Source organism: Conger conger, chromosome 3 (genome assembly GCF_963514075.1).
Source record: "Conger conger chromosome 3, fConCon1.1, whole genome shotgun sequence".
Classification (NCBI taxonomy): domain Eukaryota; kingdom Metazoa; phylum Chordata; class Actinopteri; order Anguilliformes; family Congridae; genus Conger; species Conger conger.
The window spans coordinates 14,854,668-14,877,262 of record NC_083762.1 but is presented as its reverse complement, the minus strand read 5'-3'; the positions used below and the strand labels follow the sequence as shown (position 1 = coordinate 14,877,262).

At 43.6% G+C, this 22,595-nt stretch overlaps 1 protein-coding gene across 3 annotated transcripts; it reads right to left on the bottom strand.

Annotated features, from left to right (window-relative positions):
- Positions 1-11,509: 11,509 nt before the first annotated feature.
- Positions 11,510-22,340, bottom strand: rce1a (Ras converting CAAX endopeptidase 1a). Of its 3 annotated transcripts, none has more exons than XM_061234754.1 (8): positions 22,318-22,340; positions 20,147-20,249; positions 19,557-19,640; positions 18,758-18,836; positions 17,526-17,720; positions 16,526-16,597; positions 16,134-16,196; positions 11,510-15,543 (listed from the first exon to the last, which is right to left on the bottom strand). In XM_061234754.1, exons 3-8 carry the CDS (start codon positions 19,614-19,616, stop codon positions 15,317-15,319), a joined length of 696 nt encoding a protein of 231 aa, XP_061090738.1. In that variant the 5' UTR covers positions 19,617-19,640; positions 20,147-20,249; positions 22,318-22,340; the 3' UTR covers positions 11,510-15,316. The 3 variants fall into 3 exon arrangements, with proteins under 3 accessions (XP_061090738.1, XP_061090735.1, XP_061090737.1); XM_061234751.1 differs by lacking the exon at positions 22,318-22,340 and adding an exon at positions 20,819-21,278; XM_061234753.1 differs by lacking the exon at positions 22,318-22,340 and adding an exon at positions 20,819-21,278 and having other exon boundaries at positions 17,526-17,693.
- Between the last annotated feature and the right edge of the window lie 255 nt (positions 22,341-22,595).

Sequence of the window (22,595 nt, the reverse complement as noted above, 5' to 3'; positions counted from 1 at the left end):
CAAAACATATCCTTCATTACTTTTAGTGGTGTGGCCGACAGTTAAAGGGTTTGTGTTCTACCTTAATAATACATCAAAATACGTTTTTTTTTTTTAAACCAACGGCCCCTAACATTTGCACTTCAGAAGCTGTTACGTTTGTTCTCAATTGAAATGCTCGACTGCCCAATTACTGTACCTCAAATCAATTCCCCCTTTCCGGGCAACCTGCTGATGTCCCTTTGTACAGCCATTCTTTGACATATGCACACAAGATATAAAAACAGTGACTCTTTATTAAAAAGTACATGAAAGTACTCTGCACTGAGAAGCCAATTACCAACATTTTGCTTCCCCCACAAACTGCGGGAAAGAAAATCTTGACTATGTTAGCAAATGTTAGCAAAATAGCATCAGGACGGAGAATTCTATACTACATAAATGATCACAACAATAGCTGAAAAAGGCATCAGATAACCTTTGAAAAAAATGTTTAAAATTCTAGACAAAGAAGTTTTGACACAAACCCTTTGAATGTGCTACCACCAGGCAGCCAAAAGAACAGACTGTTTTATGAAATAATTATTATTTTCATCATTACCTTTCGGTCCATTAGAAGGAGGTGGATAGCAACACACCCAACACACGCATGCACGCACGCACGCACGCACACACGCACACACACACACGCACACACACACACACACACACACACACACACACACACACACACTTTTCACACCCCCACTTTTTTAGTTTCGAACTTCAGAAAATCTCTCAGTTCAGTGCAGTTATTTCAGTGCTGTAAATTAAAATGCCCTGGCTAACACTGCATCACTTTCAAAAATTAGTGAAATCTCACTCATTAGGATTTTCAAGACCTGAGAGCTTTCCTTGGTGGTGTTGCATTACAGCATGTCTAAAAAAAGGAATCTAGAGCACAGCAGAGAACAGCAGACACTGAAGATTTCTGCTATTTTTGGAGATATAATATTGCATACACTGAATCATGAGAACAACGTCTTGCAGAGGAGCAGTAAAATGAAATCGCTGTGCACAATAAAGGTTTTGTCAAGAGATCATTTGTTCTATTGTCATGAAGAAAAATAAATAATTTATTTAGAAATAGCACATCATCCTCTCCTCTAAGGAGAATGAACCAAAGTATTGTCAAAAGACATAAAAGACATAATAGAAGCACTGTGAGTACAGGCATTGGATGTCTGATGTAACCCAGAGCAAAACCGTTGCCCATATATGGATTTCCGAATCAAAGCACAATTTCCCTATGGGAAAAATGAATGGCCTTTTCACATAACTGTTTCTGTCACAGTCTGTGATTTAAGATTGCCTTTAATATTTTGACGTTTTTACCCAGACTCATTTCTCTCTTATGCGGCACTGGGTCCACTGAATCCCGATGTCGCTTTCCAACCAAAATAATTATTTTGTTAGCCAAATCTAGCAGCACAGCACATGTTCTATGTGTCACAATGTGCAGTTCTGTGAGAAGGGTTCCCAGGCTAGTCAATGTTACCATTAGCCAGCAAAGAAATTTAAATAAACAATGCAAATAACTTAAGGAATTACTAATGAGAACGCCAACTATAAAAAGAAGAAAGGCGCTTACAGTGATATATATAACCGTATTAAGTAAAAAAAAACAAAAAAAAACATTCATTACACAAACGAGTAATAGCCATTGGCAACACGCGTGAATGGTGACTGGAAATACAGGCAGATACAGCCCTATGTGTGATGCTGTTATTGCGCTATGAGTTGCTAACAACTTAGCCATAGCAATTCGCTTTTTTTTTTTTACTATAAAAATTGGATGAAAAGCATTCTTTTTTTCCAGATACAAACAAACGTCCAAATGACAAAGTATTTTAAAGGATTCCAAAAACCCATATTCATTTCTCCCATAGATTGTTGGATTTTTAAATCCGGAAGTCTAGAAAATGCTGACGAACCATAAATATTTCCAAAGGGAATGACGACACGACTTCTGAGGCCCATTACTTAGGCATTATTCCAAGGCAGTTTTTTTCGGGAAGGTGTCACCTGCTTGCTGTTGTTGTAACCCTTAAATTCCCAGCTTTGTGAGGCTTCAATACATTATACTACTCCAGGGGTCTGTTCCACAAAGCAGGATTACTGAGTTAGCCAGATAACGGAGTAAAACCCGGAACCCCTGCTAATCTGGAACATGGACTGAAGTAAAAAGAGCTGTTTCGGTTTTTACTTTACATCCAATTTGATTACGGTCAATTCACTTCAGTTGATGTAATTAATTTGCTCTAGCCGTCTATCATACCTCAAACACACATGCACGCATACACATACACAGAGTTGCTCACATACATGCCCACATACACACACAAACTACACAAGCACATGCACATACACAGACACACACATACACACACACAACTACACAAGTACACACATACACACACACAAATACACAAGTACACACACATACAGACACACACACACGTAAACACACATGCCCCTGCCGTACCGAAGCTCTGATCACCATTTACACCATGTCAGCAGTAATTAATCTGCATGTCGGGGGTCTGTGCTCAGAGGTGGGGGAAGTGCTTATGAAGCAGGGCTTTCTGCACTCTCTGTAACACATCAAGGCCAAGGGCAACACACCCCAGGCCCCCAGGACCCCAGCAGCATGCGCAATCACTGCAGCGTGAGCAGTGGGCAGAGCCGAACGCGCGCCGCTTCAGCGGAACAACCGCAACACCACGCAACTCATCTGCAAAATACGGCAAGACGTCCCCTCTGCATTCTGTGCGGAGCCCGCCTCGCTGAATCCGCTTATCTTCCGAGAGCCAGACAGCGGGAAGCTTTTATTCTTCATAATGTCAGGTTATTTTATATGCCTTTGCTTTTAATTTCTCCTTTAATTTCAATTTCACATTATTGGGTTGGCACGGGGGTGGGGGACATTGTACTTCGTATAATGCAGAGTGTAACAGACAAAGCATGACTCAGGCATGAATTACTTTGCGGACAGTAGCAGTGTCAAAACAAAGGAAAAACAAGAAAGGAGAGGAGAGAGACAAATAGATGGCTAGAGGGGAGAGGGAGCGGGGCAGGGGAAAGTGGAGAGCGGAGAAAAACAAGGGGATGTAGGAGAGGTAAAGGAGAAAGAGAGAGAACCGCGGGGTTAAAGTTGGCTGTGTCAGATTACTGCGTTGCTTCCTCTCGGATGCTAATTGAATTAGCGCTGAAACACGCATCGACTTAAAAGCGCCCGTATGGGGAATTGAAATGTTCCTCTGTGCTTGTTTTTGGGGCTTGTTTCCATTTCTAATTCCACAGGAATCTATTATTTGAGTTATTCTTTGGATAATAATAATAATAATAATAACAATAATAATAATAATACATGATAACAGCTGAATGTAATTATAGATATCACTTTTGGCTTCTGTATCGTTACACGCTGCAGAAGGAGTTTTATTGCACATAATCTGCATGCCCAGCACACGCGTGACGTGCAGAGCACACGCGTGACCAGATCGCATCAGCAAGGCGCATTCCCCTCTGCGCGGGAACACGCGTGTCTTGGCGCAGGCACTGAGAGCGCGAGGCTCTGTGTGCATGACAGGGCCCGGCGTCTGACAGCGAGGAACACTCACAGGAAGTATCTGCTTCGCACCGATTGGGCGAGCCTCTATCGAATCCCCCCTTTCCACTCCCCCAGCCCGGCTTGAGAGGTCGAACGCAGGTTTAGGAAAACAACCACACTTAGTCCAATTAGGTGGTGATATGCTATATATTATCTTTCAGTGGAGTGTTGGGTTAGGCTGGAATGACTCCCGTTAGGGGGACGAGGTGATTCCACAGGCATCACTGTGCTGAAAGAGCACTCGTGTGCGGCGGACAGCCGGATGCCCTGGCCCCATCGGAACAACTGTGCCCAAGAGTAGAATTCGCAATGTCAGAACGGCTGTGCAGAGTGTACAATTCAGAATGTTAGAATGGCAGGCAGTACACAGAGTAGAATTCGGAACGTCAGAATGGCTGTGCAGAGTGTAGAATTTGGAATGTCTGAATGGCTGGCAGTACACAGTGTAGAATTTGGAATGTCAGAATGGCTGTGCACAGTGTAGAATTTGGAATGTCAGAATGGCTGGCAGTACACAGTGTAGAATTCGGAACGTCAGAATGGCTGTGCACAGTGTAGAATTTGGATTGTCAGAAGGGCTGTGCAGTGTAGAATTCGAAATGTTAGAATGGCTGTACAGGGTTTAGAAGTCAGAATATTCTCAAATACATACCCCAGAAAGAGTACATTCCTTTTGTTTGAACCATGAGACAGTTGCTGTCCTACAGAACAGTGCTTGCTGCAAAAACAAAAAAATGAACAATGATTACAATATGACAGAATTAAGTGGCATGGAACTGAACAGCCTACAATTTTTAATCATTTGACCAGAAATGATTAAACAAATGTTCTCACTAGGAGTCACTGATATTTTTTGTCTGAGATGAAGGCATTGTCACTCGCAGATAAGAACTTGTTCATTTAAATCTGAAAAGCAATAAAAAACAGAATGGGACCGCACCTGTTTAATAAAATAAATCAATTCACACCTGTTCCATTTTTTGCCACTTTTTTAAAGACCCGGCCAGAGCTGTGTGAATGTAAATAGATGTATAAAGAGGAAAATATCGCAATTTCATTTCAAAATATGTCATTTCACAACAAGAGACCAGCCATATGCATATTTCAATCAAAAGATATTTCAAGTTCCCTTTTGATTGGCAGCTCAGTAAATGCGTGCAGATTAGTCAATTGCCTTGTTAGTTATGTAAGAAACATGGCCTTGAAATACTCTTGTTGTTACTGGTGTTATAAGAACTTTAGTGCCTTGGGGATTTAAAAAAGAATAAATTAAGACAAACATACCCTTAATATCAATGCATTATTTGGTTTTGGTGTTTTAATGCATAACACAACGATTAAAAAGAATTGTATTGAGTGCATACATCCTTTAACATGACACTATCTTTTTTTTTTGTTATTGGCTTGGCTTAAGCTAAGTACAGTTTCTCCTAAGTGGAACAACTTGCACTTTGTTCAAATTGGAACAACTTTGTTAAAATTCTCTGCCCTGTCTGGTACCCTGATTTATGACTGTTTTGGAGGAGTGTATGGAGAAGAGATTGCTTACTCTCTCTCTCTCTCTCTCTCACACACACACACACACTCACTCTCTCACAAACATACACACACACACACACACACACACACACGCTCCCACACATACACCACAGAAGCACACATACATATATACTCACACACACAAACACACACACACTCACTCTCTCGCAAACATACACTCTCACACACACACACACACACACACACACTCACTCTCACACACACACACACACGCTCCCACACATACACCACAGAAGCACACATACATATATACTCACACACACAATCACACACACACACTCACTCTCTCACAAACATACACTCTCACACGCACACACACACACACTCACTCTCTCACAAACATACACACACACACACACATGCTCCCACACATACACCACAGAAGCACACACACATATATACTCACACACACAAACTACCCCGACCACTAAAGGCTTCTGCCCAGGGGACAAATTGGGGATAGTAATGGTTGAAGCGAAGGAGACAGAAGATGTAGTTGACCCGTTTAAGAGGTCACTCACAGTCTCAGCGGAGGTGAAGGGTTGGGTGAGGTCAGCTGTGGATCCCTGTGTTCCGTTACCCAGCAGGCAGCGGGGGCCGAGGCAGGGAGGCCGGCCCAGGGACCGCTCGCACCGCGACTGTTTTGCACATTAATGGAGAACGTCCACCTTCTTCAGCGCTGTCCAGATTATCGGCCTGCCGAGGCCTTTAATGGCTTTACCAGCCCACGCTGGACACAGGCACTAACGCCGCGGACGAGGATTCCCTGCAGGTGAATGTGGAAAAACTACCGTAATCTGGACGAACCCCACAATGTCTGGTTAAACATGGACCTGAGTAGCGCTCGAATGCAACCGTAGCTCCATAGGGAGCTCAACCTCGCCCGGTGTGTGGGAGGGCTCAGTCGGTTCGGGGTCCACGTTTCATCGCTACCTAGTGACCCCCGTTGGTCGGCCCGTGAAAGCCACACCTGAAAGGTCCTCCTCCTACACCACTCTGTGCAAGCTCGGCTGCGGTATGCAAGGAAGCAGCTGGTGACACCGTGTGTTTCGGAGGAGAATCGTGGAGGCATGCGCTCTCACGAGATCAGCAGTGGGGTTTGTGCATTAAAGGCAGCTGCATTGTGCAGATAATTGCAGACATTCCAACTACTACAACGATGATTTTACTGATTTTTTTAGTGGAGGGATGAGTGTGAAAAAAAATTGCCTGACTATTCAATATGGGATGACTAACACACAGCATGCCACAGGCTGACCTTTCAGACTCCACTCCCATTACAGTACATTTCAGTTATTTAGCTGATGCTTTTTATCCAGAGCGACTTACAATTGATTAGTCTAATCCCTCTTGGAGGGTTAGGGGCCTTGCCCAAGGGCCCCACAGCTGCACAGATTTTATTGTGACTCACTTCACTCAGGCTTAAACCACCAACCTTCGGCTAACCCCCCCTTTCGATGAGTTTCTTCAGATGTCTCCAAGAAGACATTTCCTCAGTATCTTAAAACAGCTCCAGTGGGATTGCAGCCTCCAGGAGGATCAGTGAGGAGAGCCATCTATTCTAAACTGAGGTCCATAGCAGTTTGATTGCCACTGACCTTCAGTCTTCTCCATCAAGCACACTGAACACACCATCACTAAAATCATTGTGTACACCAATGAGTAAACTCCCAAATCGTCCCTGGTGTATGCTGTAACTGCAGTTCAATATTGCAGTAATTCCATTTTAATAATGTCAAATCGCATTTCCCATTGCTTGTAGCAAGCAATTATACAGCGGGGGTTATTATTTTAATTAATATACCCTCGTTGTTTTGAGTTAATAAAAGGTTCTGCAAAGCACAACAACAAACTTTAAAATGTAAAATATAATTGGATTCATTTCCTGACTTCAAAAAGTGATCGAAAAGTGACCTGTTCAGGGACAACAAACAGAATAGAAATCTTATGGCCGAATTACAGCCTTATTATCACCCTCCCACAACCATTTAAAAATAATCATATTCAAACTTTATGTAATGCTTTCTAAAGACAATGAACAGTTATTTCCCTTTTTCCTAAGTATGCCACATTATGTTCTAACAGGCCATGTCCTCAACAACCTGCATCCTAAACAGGAAAACACAGCCTTCCACATTCAATTCGGCTGCAGTGATTCACCTAACATTTCACATTAAAAAGAGACAAGAAAGGAGAACATTTAAATGCAATACACGCCTACACTATTTTGATATCGCATAGAAGTGATATTTTTCCTTGAGGTGCTGTTGAATTGCCCCTGGTCTGCACAAGGCCAGCTTCGGAGAAAGACATAAAAGCAAAGGCAGAGCCAAAATGTCAGAGCTCGGGGGCCTGTTACGGTAAACAGGGAGGTTTGTGCGATTCGGCAGAACAGCCCAGGGGATGCAATGAAATTACTGGCCACAAAAACATACATTTAATGGCATTAAACAGGCACTGGATCATCCTACTTGTCACCAGTATCGCGTTATTTCCCACGGCAACAAGCTGTCTCAAAAGAGCCCCCTGCGGGCCTGGGATTAATATCATCTTAAATATTCTTTCGAAAAAATAACTTTAAAAACACATACATATACCTGAACATGTAAAAAAAAAAAATTACATTTGCAATTTAAAATATCTGAAGTAACTGTTGATTAAAAATTATACTAATTACAAATATTTTAATATTTATAATGCAGCTGTAATATATTCTGGTACTGGAAACTTGTTAAATGACAGCATCTTACTGACAGCAAATAATAAATAAATATATATATATATATATATATATATATATATATATATATATTTATTTATTATTTGCTGTCAGTAAGATGCTGTCATTTAACAAGCACATTTAATTAAATGAAATACTGTAACTATTGGTCTATACTCAGTGACTTTATTAGGTAGACCTGTACACCAGCTTCTTAATGCAAATAAATAATCAGCCACTTATGAGGCAGCAAGAGGTTCAGCTGTTTTTCAGATCATATATATATATTTATTTATTATTTGCTGTCAGTAAGATGCTGTCATTTAACAAGTTTCCAGTACCAGAATATAGTACAGCTGCATTATAAATATTAAAATATTTGTAATTAGTATAATTTTATATATATATATATATATATATATATATATATATATATATATATATATATATATATATATATATATATATATATATATATATATATATATATATATATATATATATATATATATATATATATATATATATATATATATATATATATATGTAAGCTTTTTGTATTTGAACTTATTTATTAAAACAATGTTTTATTGAGGCGGCACGGATGGCGCAGTGGGTAGCACTGCCGCCTCACAGCAAGGAGGTCCTGGGTTCGAATCCCCGTCGGCCGGGGCCTCTCTTTGCATGTTCTCCCCGTGTCTGCGTGGGTTTCCTCCGGGTACTCCGGTTTCCTCCCACAGTCCAAAGACATGCAGGTTAGGCTGATTGGAGAGTCTAAATTGCCCGTAGGTATGAGTGTGTGAGTGAATGGTGTGTGTGCCCTGTGATGGACTGGCGACCTGTCCAGGGTGTATTCCTGCCTTTCGCCCAATGTATGCTGGGATAGGCTCCAGCCCCCTGCGACCCTGTTCAGGATAAGCAGGTTCAGATAATGGATGGATGGATGGATGTTTTATTGAATCAAAATGTTATGATTAAAACAAACAAAAAAACTCTTCAGCACATTTAATTAAATGAAATACTGTAACTATTGGTCTATACTCAGTGACTTTATTAGGTAGACCTGTACACCAGCTTCTTAATGCAAATAAATAATCAGCCACTTATGAGGCAGCAAGAGGTTCAGCTGTTTTTCAGATCAAATGTCAGAATGGGGAAGAAATGGGATCAAGTGGCTTTGACTGTGGAACGATTACTGGTGCCAGATTTTGAGTATCTCAGAAACTGCTGATCTCCTGGGTTTTTCGCGCACAACAGTCTCTAGAGTCTCTAACATCCAGTGAGCAGCAGTTCTGTGGGCAAAAATACCTTGTTAATGACAGAGATCAGAGGAAAAGGGCCCGACTGGTCAAAGCTGACAGGAAGTTGACAGACAAATGACTGCTATACAAGGCACCAACCAGCTGGTCAGGAGCATTTGGGGGTTAGGCGTCTTTCTCAGGGACACTTCAACTCACCCAGGGCGGGATGGAGCAGGCAGCTGCACTTACAAAAAAAATCAAAAAATCACATACTTATTGCTTCTGTCAGTCACGTTTAATTCAGAGTTAACAGCATAAAAGATTAGATTTACAGTGTAGATAAGGTATTGTCGCCAATGAATTCATACTTAGAAGAAACTTTTGTGTTGGCAAATATAGGAAACATCGCCATCTAGTGGTACAAATTATTGTACAGACTCTCATCCGGGTGAGTCAAATGTTATCAAAAAAGGGCTGGTGTAGGTTTAAGTTATTTAGCTGACACTTTTATCCAAAGCGACTTACAGTTGATTAGACAAAGCAGGAGACCCCCCCCCCCCCCCCCCGCCCCCGGACCTTGCGAGTCCCCATCATGTACCTTAACCACTACGCTACAGGCCTCGACAACACTTGGGCCGTGTTCCACTAAGCAGGATAACTGAATAAATGAAAACCCAGAACAGCTCTTTTTACTTCAGTCCATGTTCCAGATTTGCACACGGTCCAGGTTTTTACTTGTGCAGTTATCTGGCTATCTCAGTAATCCTGCTGGCACAGACCCATGACTCTAGTATCAACTCAGGGTGGACAAATCTGCACTCATGCCGGTCCTCTTAACATTGCACATAACTGTTCTAATCTATATGGGGCGGGACACCCAAGGTCGGTGGTTCTAATCCCGGTATAGCCGCAATAAGATCCGCACAGCCGTTGGGCCCTTGAGCAAGGCCCTTAACCCTGTATTGGTCCAGGGGAGGATTGTCTCCTGCTTAGTCTAATCAACTGTACGTCGCTCTGGATAAGAGCGTCTGCCGAATGCCAATAATGTAATGTAACGTAATGAAATATCACATGTTCAGTGTTGATACTTTGTTCAGCACTTGGAATATTTAGCATGTTTTACTGGACTATTCGAGCTGTGCGCTCTAAGATGTACCACAGAGCCTGTGACGTTCTCATTCCCTACACTGATAAAGCGGGGGTGGTCTACACTAAAGATTTAGACGAATCTATAGGACCCGAATATGGATGGACATTTCCATTGGGAGCACCTGTCATATCCAGAACGAACGTTCTTTTTGGAGTTTTTAAATTCGATTTTTTCCGTTTCTTTGAATTGCTCAGCCACGTCCGGTCTCTAACCTGCAGTGTCATCCTTCACACTGACAGAGAGCAAACGAGCGCACGGTCTCCTCCGATGGAAACCGCTGCCGTGCATTCACCCTGCAGTGTCTGTCCCAGCTGTGCAGTGGTTGGCCTTTGGAGAACTCTGGTGTGTGCAGTGCTCACAGCCGGATGAAGACGGGGTCAAAATCTCCCGCCATGTGCCACAATCAACACGTACGCGGCCAGGAGTCGTCATCAGGCCCCGATAGGACACACTCAACCCAAGCATCACAGCTCCAAAGACTTTCTGTGACTAAAGATAACTTTTTTTCGACTGCGGTTTAGGTGTAAAAGCCAAATGGTACTTGTATTCAATTTCAAGAGGAAAATTGTATATATTTTTCTGATGTGAAGAATGTCATCTAAATAGGAGTGCTATAGGTCTGACGCAACCTGTCCGTTCTGGCAGTGCGAGCTCACTCTTGTCTGAAATGTAACCTGTGAATTCTGTTGTGCAAGCACATTGTTGATTGGCTGAAATGTAACCTGTGAATTCTGTTGCGCAAGCACATTGTTTATTGGCTGAAATTTAACCTGTCAATTCTGGTAGGGCTAGCTCACTCATCGTTGACTTACATGTAACCAGTCTGTTTTGGCAATGCAAGCACACTGCTGATTGACTGAAATGTAACACGTGAATTCTGGTTGTGCAAGCGCATTACTGATCGGCTTACATGTAAGCTGTCCGTTTTGGAAATGCAAACACACTGCCGATTGGCTGAAATCCCCAGTTGATTGCATAAGCAACATAACAAAACCTCCTGTAGTGTTTAGTATAATCTTTGTTTCCATAGAAAAAATGTATAGGTTGAAGTTTGTAATTATATTTCAATAATTCATCTTCTTCTTACTACACAGTGCCAATAAACTGTAGGTTTGGCAGCTTTCTACTGATCATAGGTGGTAAATATATATTTAATATATGCATGCAGTATATTCATAAATAAGACCATGACCATGAATGTCACACCATTTATAGAAATTCAATCATATCATTTATTTATGCAAACTACAGTGACTTGGCAGTTCCATTTATCAACTATAATTCCATAGAGAACATGTAGATTGTCAAAATAACTGTAAATTCAATATTTTGTTTCCAAACATTGCATTGAACAAAGTAGCCAAGGGGAAAACGTGCACATCCCACAGTATGTCAGTTCAATAAAATAGATCTGATTATCAAATATAGTGCTCGCTAATATAAACATCTTCATATAGTTAATTTACAAGGTCAGTGGTTTGGATATACATACACCATGTAACTGTGTGCATAAAACTCTCCTTGAAATTCCAATGTTTAGAATACACATCAGTATACTTCAGCAAAATATTCTTCGATGCATTGTCATTTGCAAAAATATACTTCTATTTCTGTCAAATATATGTTCTTTATATGCAACAATAATGTTTTGGAATTTGGCAACAGATATGATAAAAGACCTAAATGCATTTCAAAGGTGCCTTCTAAAATGGCAGGTAAAAAAGAAAATCAGTTTTCTCAGCAGTTCGACTAACAAGGGAGAAACGGAGACAAATTTAGACGGTGGACACGGGGTGTGCCAGACTCTGCACTTTTCACAACTAACACAGCAGGGGTGTCTAATCTCAGCCCCCCACCCCTCTAGAAACCGATGAAATGGACGCTTTTGAAATGGCGGGGGCGGCGGGTGTGTTAGTGAGTTTTGGCTCAGATAAGATCCGAGCCTGGTCAATAATGACATCACCAGCCTGAAGAGAGTAATAACAAACACAAGGGCTCCTCCACAGCCAAGAGGATAAACAGGAATGGGCCATACTCTGCAGGGCATTGTGTCACTGATTATGGCCCTGATGGAAAGGTGGTTATGGACGCTGTTCCAGTAGGAAACACGGTATCAGACCCTGAGAGCTGCAGTGTCGCCACTGATCCCAGACATCGACCACTGGAACTCAGCGCGGTCAAATGGCGCCCCCTAGTGTAAACAAACGGTAACTTCCAATCAGCAGCGGAGTGTCTCAAAATCAAGGGTTCCTGATATGGCAGGATCTAGCCTCGGACCACAGCGTGATCCCCCCGTCCTCCAGCATAGATGACCTACATTCCCGTTTGAAAATCTTGCGGCAGAATGTCGTTTCAGCTCCGAGTGAATGACTGATGTGAACATGGCTGCTTGAAAACCTCAATTCTGTCCAATAAAATGCCTGGAACAAGGTCTTTACAGACTGACACTCTATTCCAATATTTTAGAAACTTCACCCACCGATAGATTTCTGTGCAAGGTTTACGGCAGTGGAAGCTGGGCCTTAAGTCACTGCACTGAACAATCTCTGGGATGAAAGCAGTTTTGGAGGGTGCAGGGATACTCTAATATATAGACATGTAGAGCTGTGCTCTTTAACACTTTCTACATTCAAAGAATCCCTGATAATTTAACCACAAGGCATTTTTTTCCCAGAACTTTTAGCAAGGAACTGAAACATTTTCTCGACTCGCGCTGAACACACTAACGAGCGGAGATGACAAAAGCGGTATTAAAAGCACATAACGAAGCCTTGCTATGGAACAGTACTGAAAGTTGAAGACGAAGCGCATTGTGGCTAGATTGGACAGATTATTATTGCTATGGTTCTCAGTGCCGTTTCATTCCTGCTGCTCCCTCTACAGTGACTTTCCCTCCACTACCCTGGAGCAGAATTACGTGGTCCACTTTGCGATAGCAAGTAGGATCCTGCCATCAACTGGAGTGTCAATACTAAAGTTCAAAACATTCATGCCTTTTGAGGACCTGACAAAGATTGCCATCTATTACATTGCGGCCCAGTCCCAGTCCCAGTCCCAGTCCCAGTCTCCAATCCCAAGACTCCAGTCCCCAGTCTCCAGTCCCAGTGTCCAGTCCCAGTCTCAGTCCCCAATCTCTAGACCCTTAAAGTCACAGCACACTGTCCTTTCCCAGTCATCCACTCCATGTTTGCATCCACTTAAAGTGGAAACCATTTGGCTAGATTTGGAATGTAATTGAGAGGGCTGAGATTTTTTTGGGCCCAAAACGAGGAGCCAAAGAGGCCCCACTACTCAGCGGAGCATATGTAAAGAATCAATACTGAAATTTAAACATCGGCACCAAATACTGTCATCTAATGAGTGTAATGGACGAAGGCCCCAAAGTCAAAACGGACGACGAAACAAAAAACGTTTCCAACCGGACGTTGCAAGTTACTCCCTACTTTGTATTAGTGAGCTCTTCAAAAACAGAGATCCTTTCACTAGTTAAACATGGTGTCTGAGTCATGGGGTCAGAAATAGAAACCCTTTAAAAAAACGTCCGCCACAGCCAAGTCCATGCACTGCCACCCAGTGGGTCCGGCTATCATGTTATTTTGTGGCAGTGTCTGACCTGTAGGTTGTGGGTTCGAATCCCCTGTGGGATATTCTGACAGTACTTATGAGAAAGCTGCTCTGCCTCAGGTTGCAAATGCAGTAACAGTTAGCATTTGTTAGCATTTAGCATTGCAAGCTGCTCTGTCCTCCATTCCTCAAGCTAACAATCAATGCTACTAAACTAGATCGCGAAGAAGAAAAGCAATATACTAAAAAAACCTTTTTCTCTTTTTTAAAGCCAATAACAGATGAATGATTACCACTGCAGCAGGAGAGAGTAGTTGTTGGTTTCATAAGATGTCGCCACTGCTAAGAAGGAGAGGCGAAGGAATGACAGGCGTCTAGAGACGGAGAGACATGAGGAGTGCGAGTCACCCCCCCTCTTTCAGAGCACCCTGAGCAATGTGCCTGAACATATACACCGGGCATTACGGTACCTTCCCTGAACTGGGAAAACAGGAAATGCAGGTAAGGATTGGCATGGTTACCAAAAGAGAGGGAGATGGAATGCTGGGAAAGTGAGTGTTTTGTGCCGGCGTGCACTGTTGGCCCGCGCAGTGAGTCTGTGTACAGTCTACCCCCAACACTGAGCACCTGAAGCCTTATAACAGCACACTGAGGCCTTGGCTGCACAGCATGCTGGAGGAACCTGCTTTGGTACTGTTGCTGTAGTCCCTGTATTTATGCGTGTCTTTGCATGTGTGCTAGCCTGTGCATGCATGTCTGGGCCCATACATTCTTATTCATATGTGGGTGTATCTGTGCATGTGTGTGGGTGCATCTGTATGAATGTGTGTGTGTGTGTATGTGCGTGTGTGTGAGTGTGTATATGAGGGTACGTGTTTGTATGTGATTGTCTATGAGTGAGAGTGAGTGAGAGTGTGTGTATATGAGGGTACGTGTTTGTGATTGTCTATGAGTGAGAGTAAGAGTAAGAGTGAGAGAGTGTGTGTGTGTGAGCGTGTGTACGTGTTTGTGTGTGATTGTCTATGAGAGTGAGTGAGTGTGTGTAAGTGTGTGTGTGTGTGTGTATGAGTGTACGTGTTTGTGTGTGTGTGTGATTGTCTATGAGTGAGAGTGAGTGTGTGTGTGTGTGTCTGTGTGTGTGTACGTGTTTGTGTGTGATTGTCTGTGAGTGAGAGTGAGTGGGTGTGAGTGTGTGTGTGTATATGAGGGTACGTGTTTGTGTGTGATTGTCTGAGTGAGAGTAAGAGTAAGAGTGAGAGAGTGTGAGTGTGTGAGCGTGTGTGTGTGTATGAGTGTACGTGTGTGTGTGTGATTGTCTATGAGTGAGAGTGAGTGTGTGAGTGTGTGTGTGTGTGTGTGTGTGTGTGTGTGTATTAGTGTACGTGTTTGTGTGTGATTGTCTGTGAGTGAGAGTGTGTGTGTGTGTGAGTGTACGTGCACCCCGGGGCCGGTCAGGAGCACACAGACCCCGGGACAGTGCTCAGGCTGCAGACGGGTGTGGGGGGGCTGTAGTAGGAGGGATCAGTCAGGGGAAACAGCAGCAGGAGGAACAGCAGCACCCCCAGCAGGTAGCAGCACAGCAGAGTGAGGCGGCGGGGGTGCTCCAGGGCCGTGCTCAGGGCCGGGAACCCCATCAGGTTACAGAAGGAGTGGCACAGCACCGGGCCCACCAGGTGACCTGCACACAGAGACACGTCATACAGGGCGACCTGCACACAGAGACAAGTCATACAGGGCGACCTGCACACAGAGACACGTCATACAGGGCGACCTGCACACAGAGACACGTCATACAGGGCGACCTGCACACAGAGACACGTCATACAGGGCGACCTGCACACAGAGACACGTCATACAGGGCGACCTGCACACAGAGACACGTCATACAGGGTGACCTGCACACCGAGACACGTCATACAGGGCGAGCTGCACACAGAGACACGTCATACAGGGCGACCTGCACACAGAGACACGTCATACAGGGCGACCTGCACACAGAGACACGTCATACAGGGTGACCTGCACACAGAGACACGTCATACAGGGTGACCTGCACACAGAGACACGTTATACAGGGCGAGCTGCACACAGAGACACGTCATACAGGGCGACCTGCACACAGAGACACGTCATACAGGGTGACCTGCACACAGAGACACACTCTCCAACACACACACACACACAGACACACAGACACACAGACACAGACACAGGCACAGACACACTCTCCAACACACAGTCTTTACTCACTCTACACACTCAACTCACCAGTTCTGATGAAGATGAAGGCAGTGTAGGCTCCAAAGACACCCGTGTAGGAGAACTGGAAAACTGCAAAACAGGAACACCCACATACCTCCTTCTCATCACTTACCACTCGCAAATGAATAATAGAAATCTGAGAAATCTGAGAAGAATTATACAACAGAATTTCTTTGGGCAAGTGGATGTGCATTTGGTTATAACTTAGTTACCCCAAGAGCTCTCCCATCTAACAAAAACAGGCTCAACACTAAAATGTGAATGGCTACTCAGTCCCCTGCACTCTCAACACACACAGCTTGTCCGGGTCACTGCAGGAGAGGACTGAGGTCTCAGTTCAGCAAAGAGGTGACATAAAGTGGTAAAAAGAGTCTACTGTGAGGGGGGGGAAGGCTCACCGGCAGAGAGGAAGATGGCCGACACAGTGGCCTGTCTGAAGCGGAGCTGCTCAATCACGTGGTGGAAGTGAGCTGCAGTAACAGAGACGTGCTGTCAGCAAGGACACACACACGCACACGCACACGCGCACACGCACACGCACGCACACGCACGCGCGCACACGCACACGCACGCACACGCACACGCACACACACGCACACACGCACACACACGCACGCACACGCACGCACACACACGCATACGCACACACACACACAAGCACAGACGCACAAGCACAGACGCACACACACTCACTGATTCTCATACACACACACACGCACACACACGCACGCACACACACGCACGCACACGCACGCACGCACACACACGCACACACACGCACACACACGCACACATAAACACAAACACACACACGCTCACTGATTTTCTCACACACACACACACGCGCGCACTGATTCACACACACATACACACGCTGACTGATTCACACACACACACACACACACACACAAAAGACCTCAACACTGGTCCTTGTGTACTCCCTGAAATGTGCAAATTTTCCTTCCAAAGAATATTTATAATAAATACATGTTTTATAAATAATTAATTGTACAACGAGACAGGTACAGTCACTGGCACACAAACAAGAGTCTCAAGACGAAAACAAAACTGAGTATTTTTACCGTAGCATACTCATAGTTTTACACCCAGTCCCTACACTTCACTATACTGGACCTTTATTAATTACATCTGTTCTCCCCTCTTTTCCTCTCTTATTCTTTTTATTTTGGTCTATGTGTCCTTTCCCTCGCCTTGTTTTGTCCTATGTCTGCATTTCTGCCTTCCTGTCCCAACTCTGTAACATGTCCTCGAGTTTCTGGAAAGGCACAGGTAAATAAAAGGCAGTAGCAGTAGTCGTCGTCCCGCACCCAGACAGACAGGCCTGCGCAGTACTGACGCAGAGCGGGTTATCGACACACTGAGCGGTCAGCGACTCACCGACGCCGAAGAAGAGCGGGCAGGTGAGCACGGCGGTGTTGGGCCCGGCGCAGGGCACCAGCATGGGCAGCATACTGGCGCGGAACACCAGCTCCTCCGTCAGCGGCGCCACCACCTGGTTCCTGAGCCAGCGCATGTCGCTCACGCACAGGGCCCAGAACGACGGGTCTGCAGGGGGGGGAGAGACGCCGCCTCCTGTCAGAAAACTAAGGTAACTGGTGGGAATGAATAATAGCACACAGACCAGCCCTCCAGGGTCGGTGTTGTGCACCCCTGGTATGCGGGGGCCATGCCTATAGCCTAGTGGCAGCCTGTAGCCTAGTGCCTAAGGGGCCTGGACGGTTGGTGGTTCAAGCCCCAGTGTGGCCCACAGTAAGATCAGAGCAACTGTTGGGCCCTTGAGCAAGGCCCTTAACCCCATTTTGCTCCAGGGAGGATTGGCCCCTGCCTAGTCAGCTAAATAACTGTATAGTACTGTATAGTATCTGTGTGTGAGCTTGTGGCAGTCACAAAAGGCACAACAGCAAGAAATACAAATGGAAAAACATTGACTGGCTATAGTACCATAAAAGGTTTGCTTTTGCGTAGAAAAATCATTTCTACCCATTTTTGCTCTATGCTCTTCACTTTAACTTGGCTGCTTTCTCAACGGAATTGGAATACAGGAACTGTAACCTAGGTGTTAAAATGATTTCATAAAGCAATTTCCAACAGTCCTGTGACGGACTGGCGACTGGACAGGATGCATTCCTGCCTCTCACCCATGGCATGCTGGGATAGGGTCCAGCACCTTCCACAACCCCGACCAAGAGTAAGCAGGTTTCACAATGGATGGATAAATAGAATTTACCTCATTTAACTGGATTCAATACATTGCAAAACATTTCCCAAAAGTTGCTATTCAAATAAAAAAAAATTGCTTGCAAAGTATTTGTACCAATCAAGAGTGTAATTTAGGCAAGTGTTTGCACCAATCAAGAGTGTAATAATGTAATGTAATCACACAAAAAACAGTTCTACAAGGAGACATAAAATTAACACACAAACCTTTGTCCTCACATTTACAAACACACACAGTTTGTACACACAGGACCACACAGGGAGAGAGACCATTAGACACGTACGCACACGCACACGCACACACACACACACACACACACACACACACACACACACACTCACGGACGCAAACAAAAGTATGTATTAGTGACATGCTGCACAAACTGACTCACCGATCCACACTTTGATTGTATCAATAAAACTCCAGGGGCAGTCGATCGCTAACTGGATCAGGGGGCCCAGAAACAGCGCCTGGAAGGTGGTGGAAGCAATGTCACTGCCTTTAAGAGAGATATCACTCCCGCATACATCACTCTGGAAAATACATAATTCATTCTCCGCTCGGATAACTGTGACTTCAAAGCCAATGTAATTCCTTTATGATCGATCACAGCAAATTAGGTACTCTAATAATAAGATCAATGTTCGGTTTTTGAATGCAGTATCAGAAGAAAAAAACGCACCCAGCATCGACCCACTGAGCCTGTTCACTTTCCTTTGATAACAATGTGAGACCAGACAACTACTGCCGCTGCTCTGTAACTGAACTGAAGGCCGTCTGGTTTCAGACAAACACGTACACATTTAGAACATTCACAATTGGATACCTTGTGGGGACTGATAGCCACAATCCTCTTAACATCTGCCAACAAACTGTGAAAATTGCCTAATTCACTGATCTTCATTCCTGGTCCAGGAGACCTGCAGAACTGCTGTTTTTCTTATTATTACTGTGCACTTAAATACTCAATTAACAGTCAATTACACAGTTGACTCACCTCAGCAGGTTCCTTGGGTCTGAATTGGTTGCTGATATTGAGGCAATAGTACAAAGTAGTAGACCCAGTGGCTCACCAGAACTAGGAATTAAGATCGCTAGGCTACATGAAGAAATGTGACCAACGCAGACCAGAAAAACTTGCAACATGATGTCTAGAGAGATAGAGAGAAAAACATGACATTTTTATTTACCATGGTGAGCAGCAGGGGTAAAATGGCAGCTGGCACCACTCCCTCCAGACGAATGCCCATCAGGGCCAGCAAGGAGTGCCCAGGCTATGGACAGAAAGACACGGTAATAGTCCTAGGATGTGAATGTGGATTTATCACACGGCTTTGTTGAATACTCGATTCTGACTGGCAAATTATGGCATTCTACGGTCTGTCATTTCTGAATACCATATTTCGCAATAATTACCGGCTCGCTGTACATTATCCCTTAGATAATGTGCCCTTAAGGGATGAAAACATCCTTCAGTAAACATTAAGTGTCTCGTTAGGAGCAATTGAATGCCCATTACAATTGAGAACGAGCACATCTAGTAGGAAGAAAAAGATATGTATACACAATGGTCCCTGGGACAGAAGTGGAAAACCACATATTATTCTTCATCGTATGTTTTTCTCTGTGACCCATGAAAATGCAGTGCTAAATTATCTTAATCATTACATTAAAATATGTAAAGTTTGTGTAGTGCAGCGACTAGTCGTACAGTGCTCAGCTGATATGCAGTATTGCACACTATACCATTCTAATATGTACCCTGCCATGCTATACTCACCCTCACACCAGTAACCTCCTTCCATGTCCAGACGAAGACAGGCGACAGGGCAGAGACGACTAGCACACTGGTGAAGCGCCGCTTTATCACAGACGGGTGATCCCTAGTGCACACAGACACACATCAATAAGGAGCGACTTAAAACTATGGGTTTTGAACTCCTGCCAACTGAATCATCTGTTCCGAACAGCAGGAGCTCAAGGACCTCAGAATATGAGGCAGGAGCTCTAGTTACAAATCTGCGAGATTGATCTGTCTTACGAGCTGTATTTAGGATGTCACTGCATAATTATGTGCCGATTTGCTTATCTTAATTTGTGGTATGGACGATATCAAGGCACAGAGATCAGAACGAGACATCCACAAATTCAATGCAAAATATGAAACGGAAAGTATCCCTCAACAAAATATAAAGCTAAGAAACTGCTAGCTGCCCGTCTAACGCTATTCGTGAGAATATGATGAGCATAACGAAAAATATTATATTTCATAGAGGCTTTATTCTACCTTAATAGTTACATGAAGTTGGTTCACAGACTGCTTATATACTGGCTCTGTCTATAGTCATTAATCTAAATCCCATTACATGGATACCGATTTTCTAACGACTTGAATTATGATATGTGGAGATATCAGATCATTGTAATGCAATGAACCAAAAGATATCGCTACCTTGGTAAATCGCTGCGCCAAACGTATAAACTTCCGACGTAAGAGCAGGCAAGTACTAAACAGGACAGGACAGACAACCAGCAAAGTCCGTCCGGAGGCACGAAAGCGCTATCGCGATTTATTTCATGGGAAAATGTTGACTTGTCATCTGACATGGCGCGGGGGGCAGGGATGAGGGCTGCGTTTAACGGCGAAACCAAATTCTAACTCTTATCCTACTTTTACAATTTAACTCTTGACAATTACAATGAGAGCATGTTGCGATTATATTCTAAGTAAACAGAAAATGCCGGCGCCGAAATTTAACGTCATCGTCTGCGGTGTTCCCCATTGGCGGACACCCTATGTATAAAACATAAAGGGGGTACTGATAAATCCTGTAATCACGGACACGTTGGTTACATAATACTAACGAAGCTAATAAACGCGTAAACCTTTCCCCTAAAAAAACCTTAGTTTTGTCCACAGTGTTCTAAAAAAAAAAAACGTAATGACGCCATCAACTTGCGCTTCAGCTAATGAAAGCCCCATATGTTTAGGTTCAATTTATTGCCAGAATAAGATAGTTATGATAAACTGTAAAGTACTGCCACCTACTGTGCAGGAGTTTGTCAGACATGCTTGTAAACATTCTTATTTCCGTTACCAGTCTTTTCTGCTGCTGAATTAATTTTACACTACAGTATTTTCATTTCCTATACAGTTTTCATATAAAATGTACACTAAAGTCAGGAAGATGTAATAACAAGTAGTCCTGTTCAGTGAACTGCAGCAAGGTGTAATGTGAATGTCACATTTTTGCATACATGTTATAGGGCTGTGTCTAAATAAAAGGCAAGTTTTTCAAAGTCATGACAAGTCATATCTTGTAAGGAACTTGGAATGCGTGCGTTCACAACTAGAGGTGAGTCACAACGGATGGTGTTTTGTAATTTGTCATTACGGCAGACAAAAACACTGGCATGTGCAAATGGAGAAAACATTCTTACACAAGCACCTTTTAAACAAGGATTACACATAATGTCGTAATGCAAGTATCTCAAAATATATGATCTTTTCATGTTTACAGTACTGGGTATCATAGATTCAACTCAGCCCAGAGGGTAATTGTTGGTAGGTTTTTCATCAGTATTGACAACGCGCCTCTTTTAACACAGCTCTGAGAGTTTCATGGGCATAGATCACACAGTTCTCAAGTTTTCGACCCTGATCCTGGTAGGCCACAGGGTCTGCTGGTTGACATTACGCAGCTCTTGATTGAATTCATAATTGTTTATTGTTTCTCAGCACAAAATTTAATTCATTAATTATAAAAAATAATCAGTTTAAGTAGATTACTCCTGTTCACTCAACTCACCTGATTTCTTGTGTCTGAATTAGCCAAGGTTTTAGTAAAGAAAAATACAAAAATGAGCAGACCCAATAGGACTCTAGGAACAGAGCTGAGAATCCACACTGTAGTTGAACCAGGTTTAAAATTCCCCAATCTGAACCCATACCTGGTGTGACGATACTGGTCCCGTCTTGTCTCTGCTCGGCCCGTGGAAAGGGTGAAAATGTACGCTCTCTACTTCTTGGCCTTGAGTTGGAGGCCGTAAGCCTATGGTCCCAAGACAAAAGACAAAGGGAGGGCTCTGCGAATCTCAGACAATTGTCTAACTGCCAACTGAGAGCTACAAGCACTTTTCTTTTTTTAATTATTCATCCTGATTTAATCAAGCTTGATTCATTATTAAGGTCTTATCCAGCCTCAGCATGTCAAAGACTACCGCAGTCT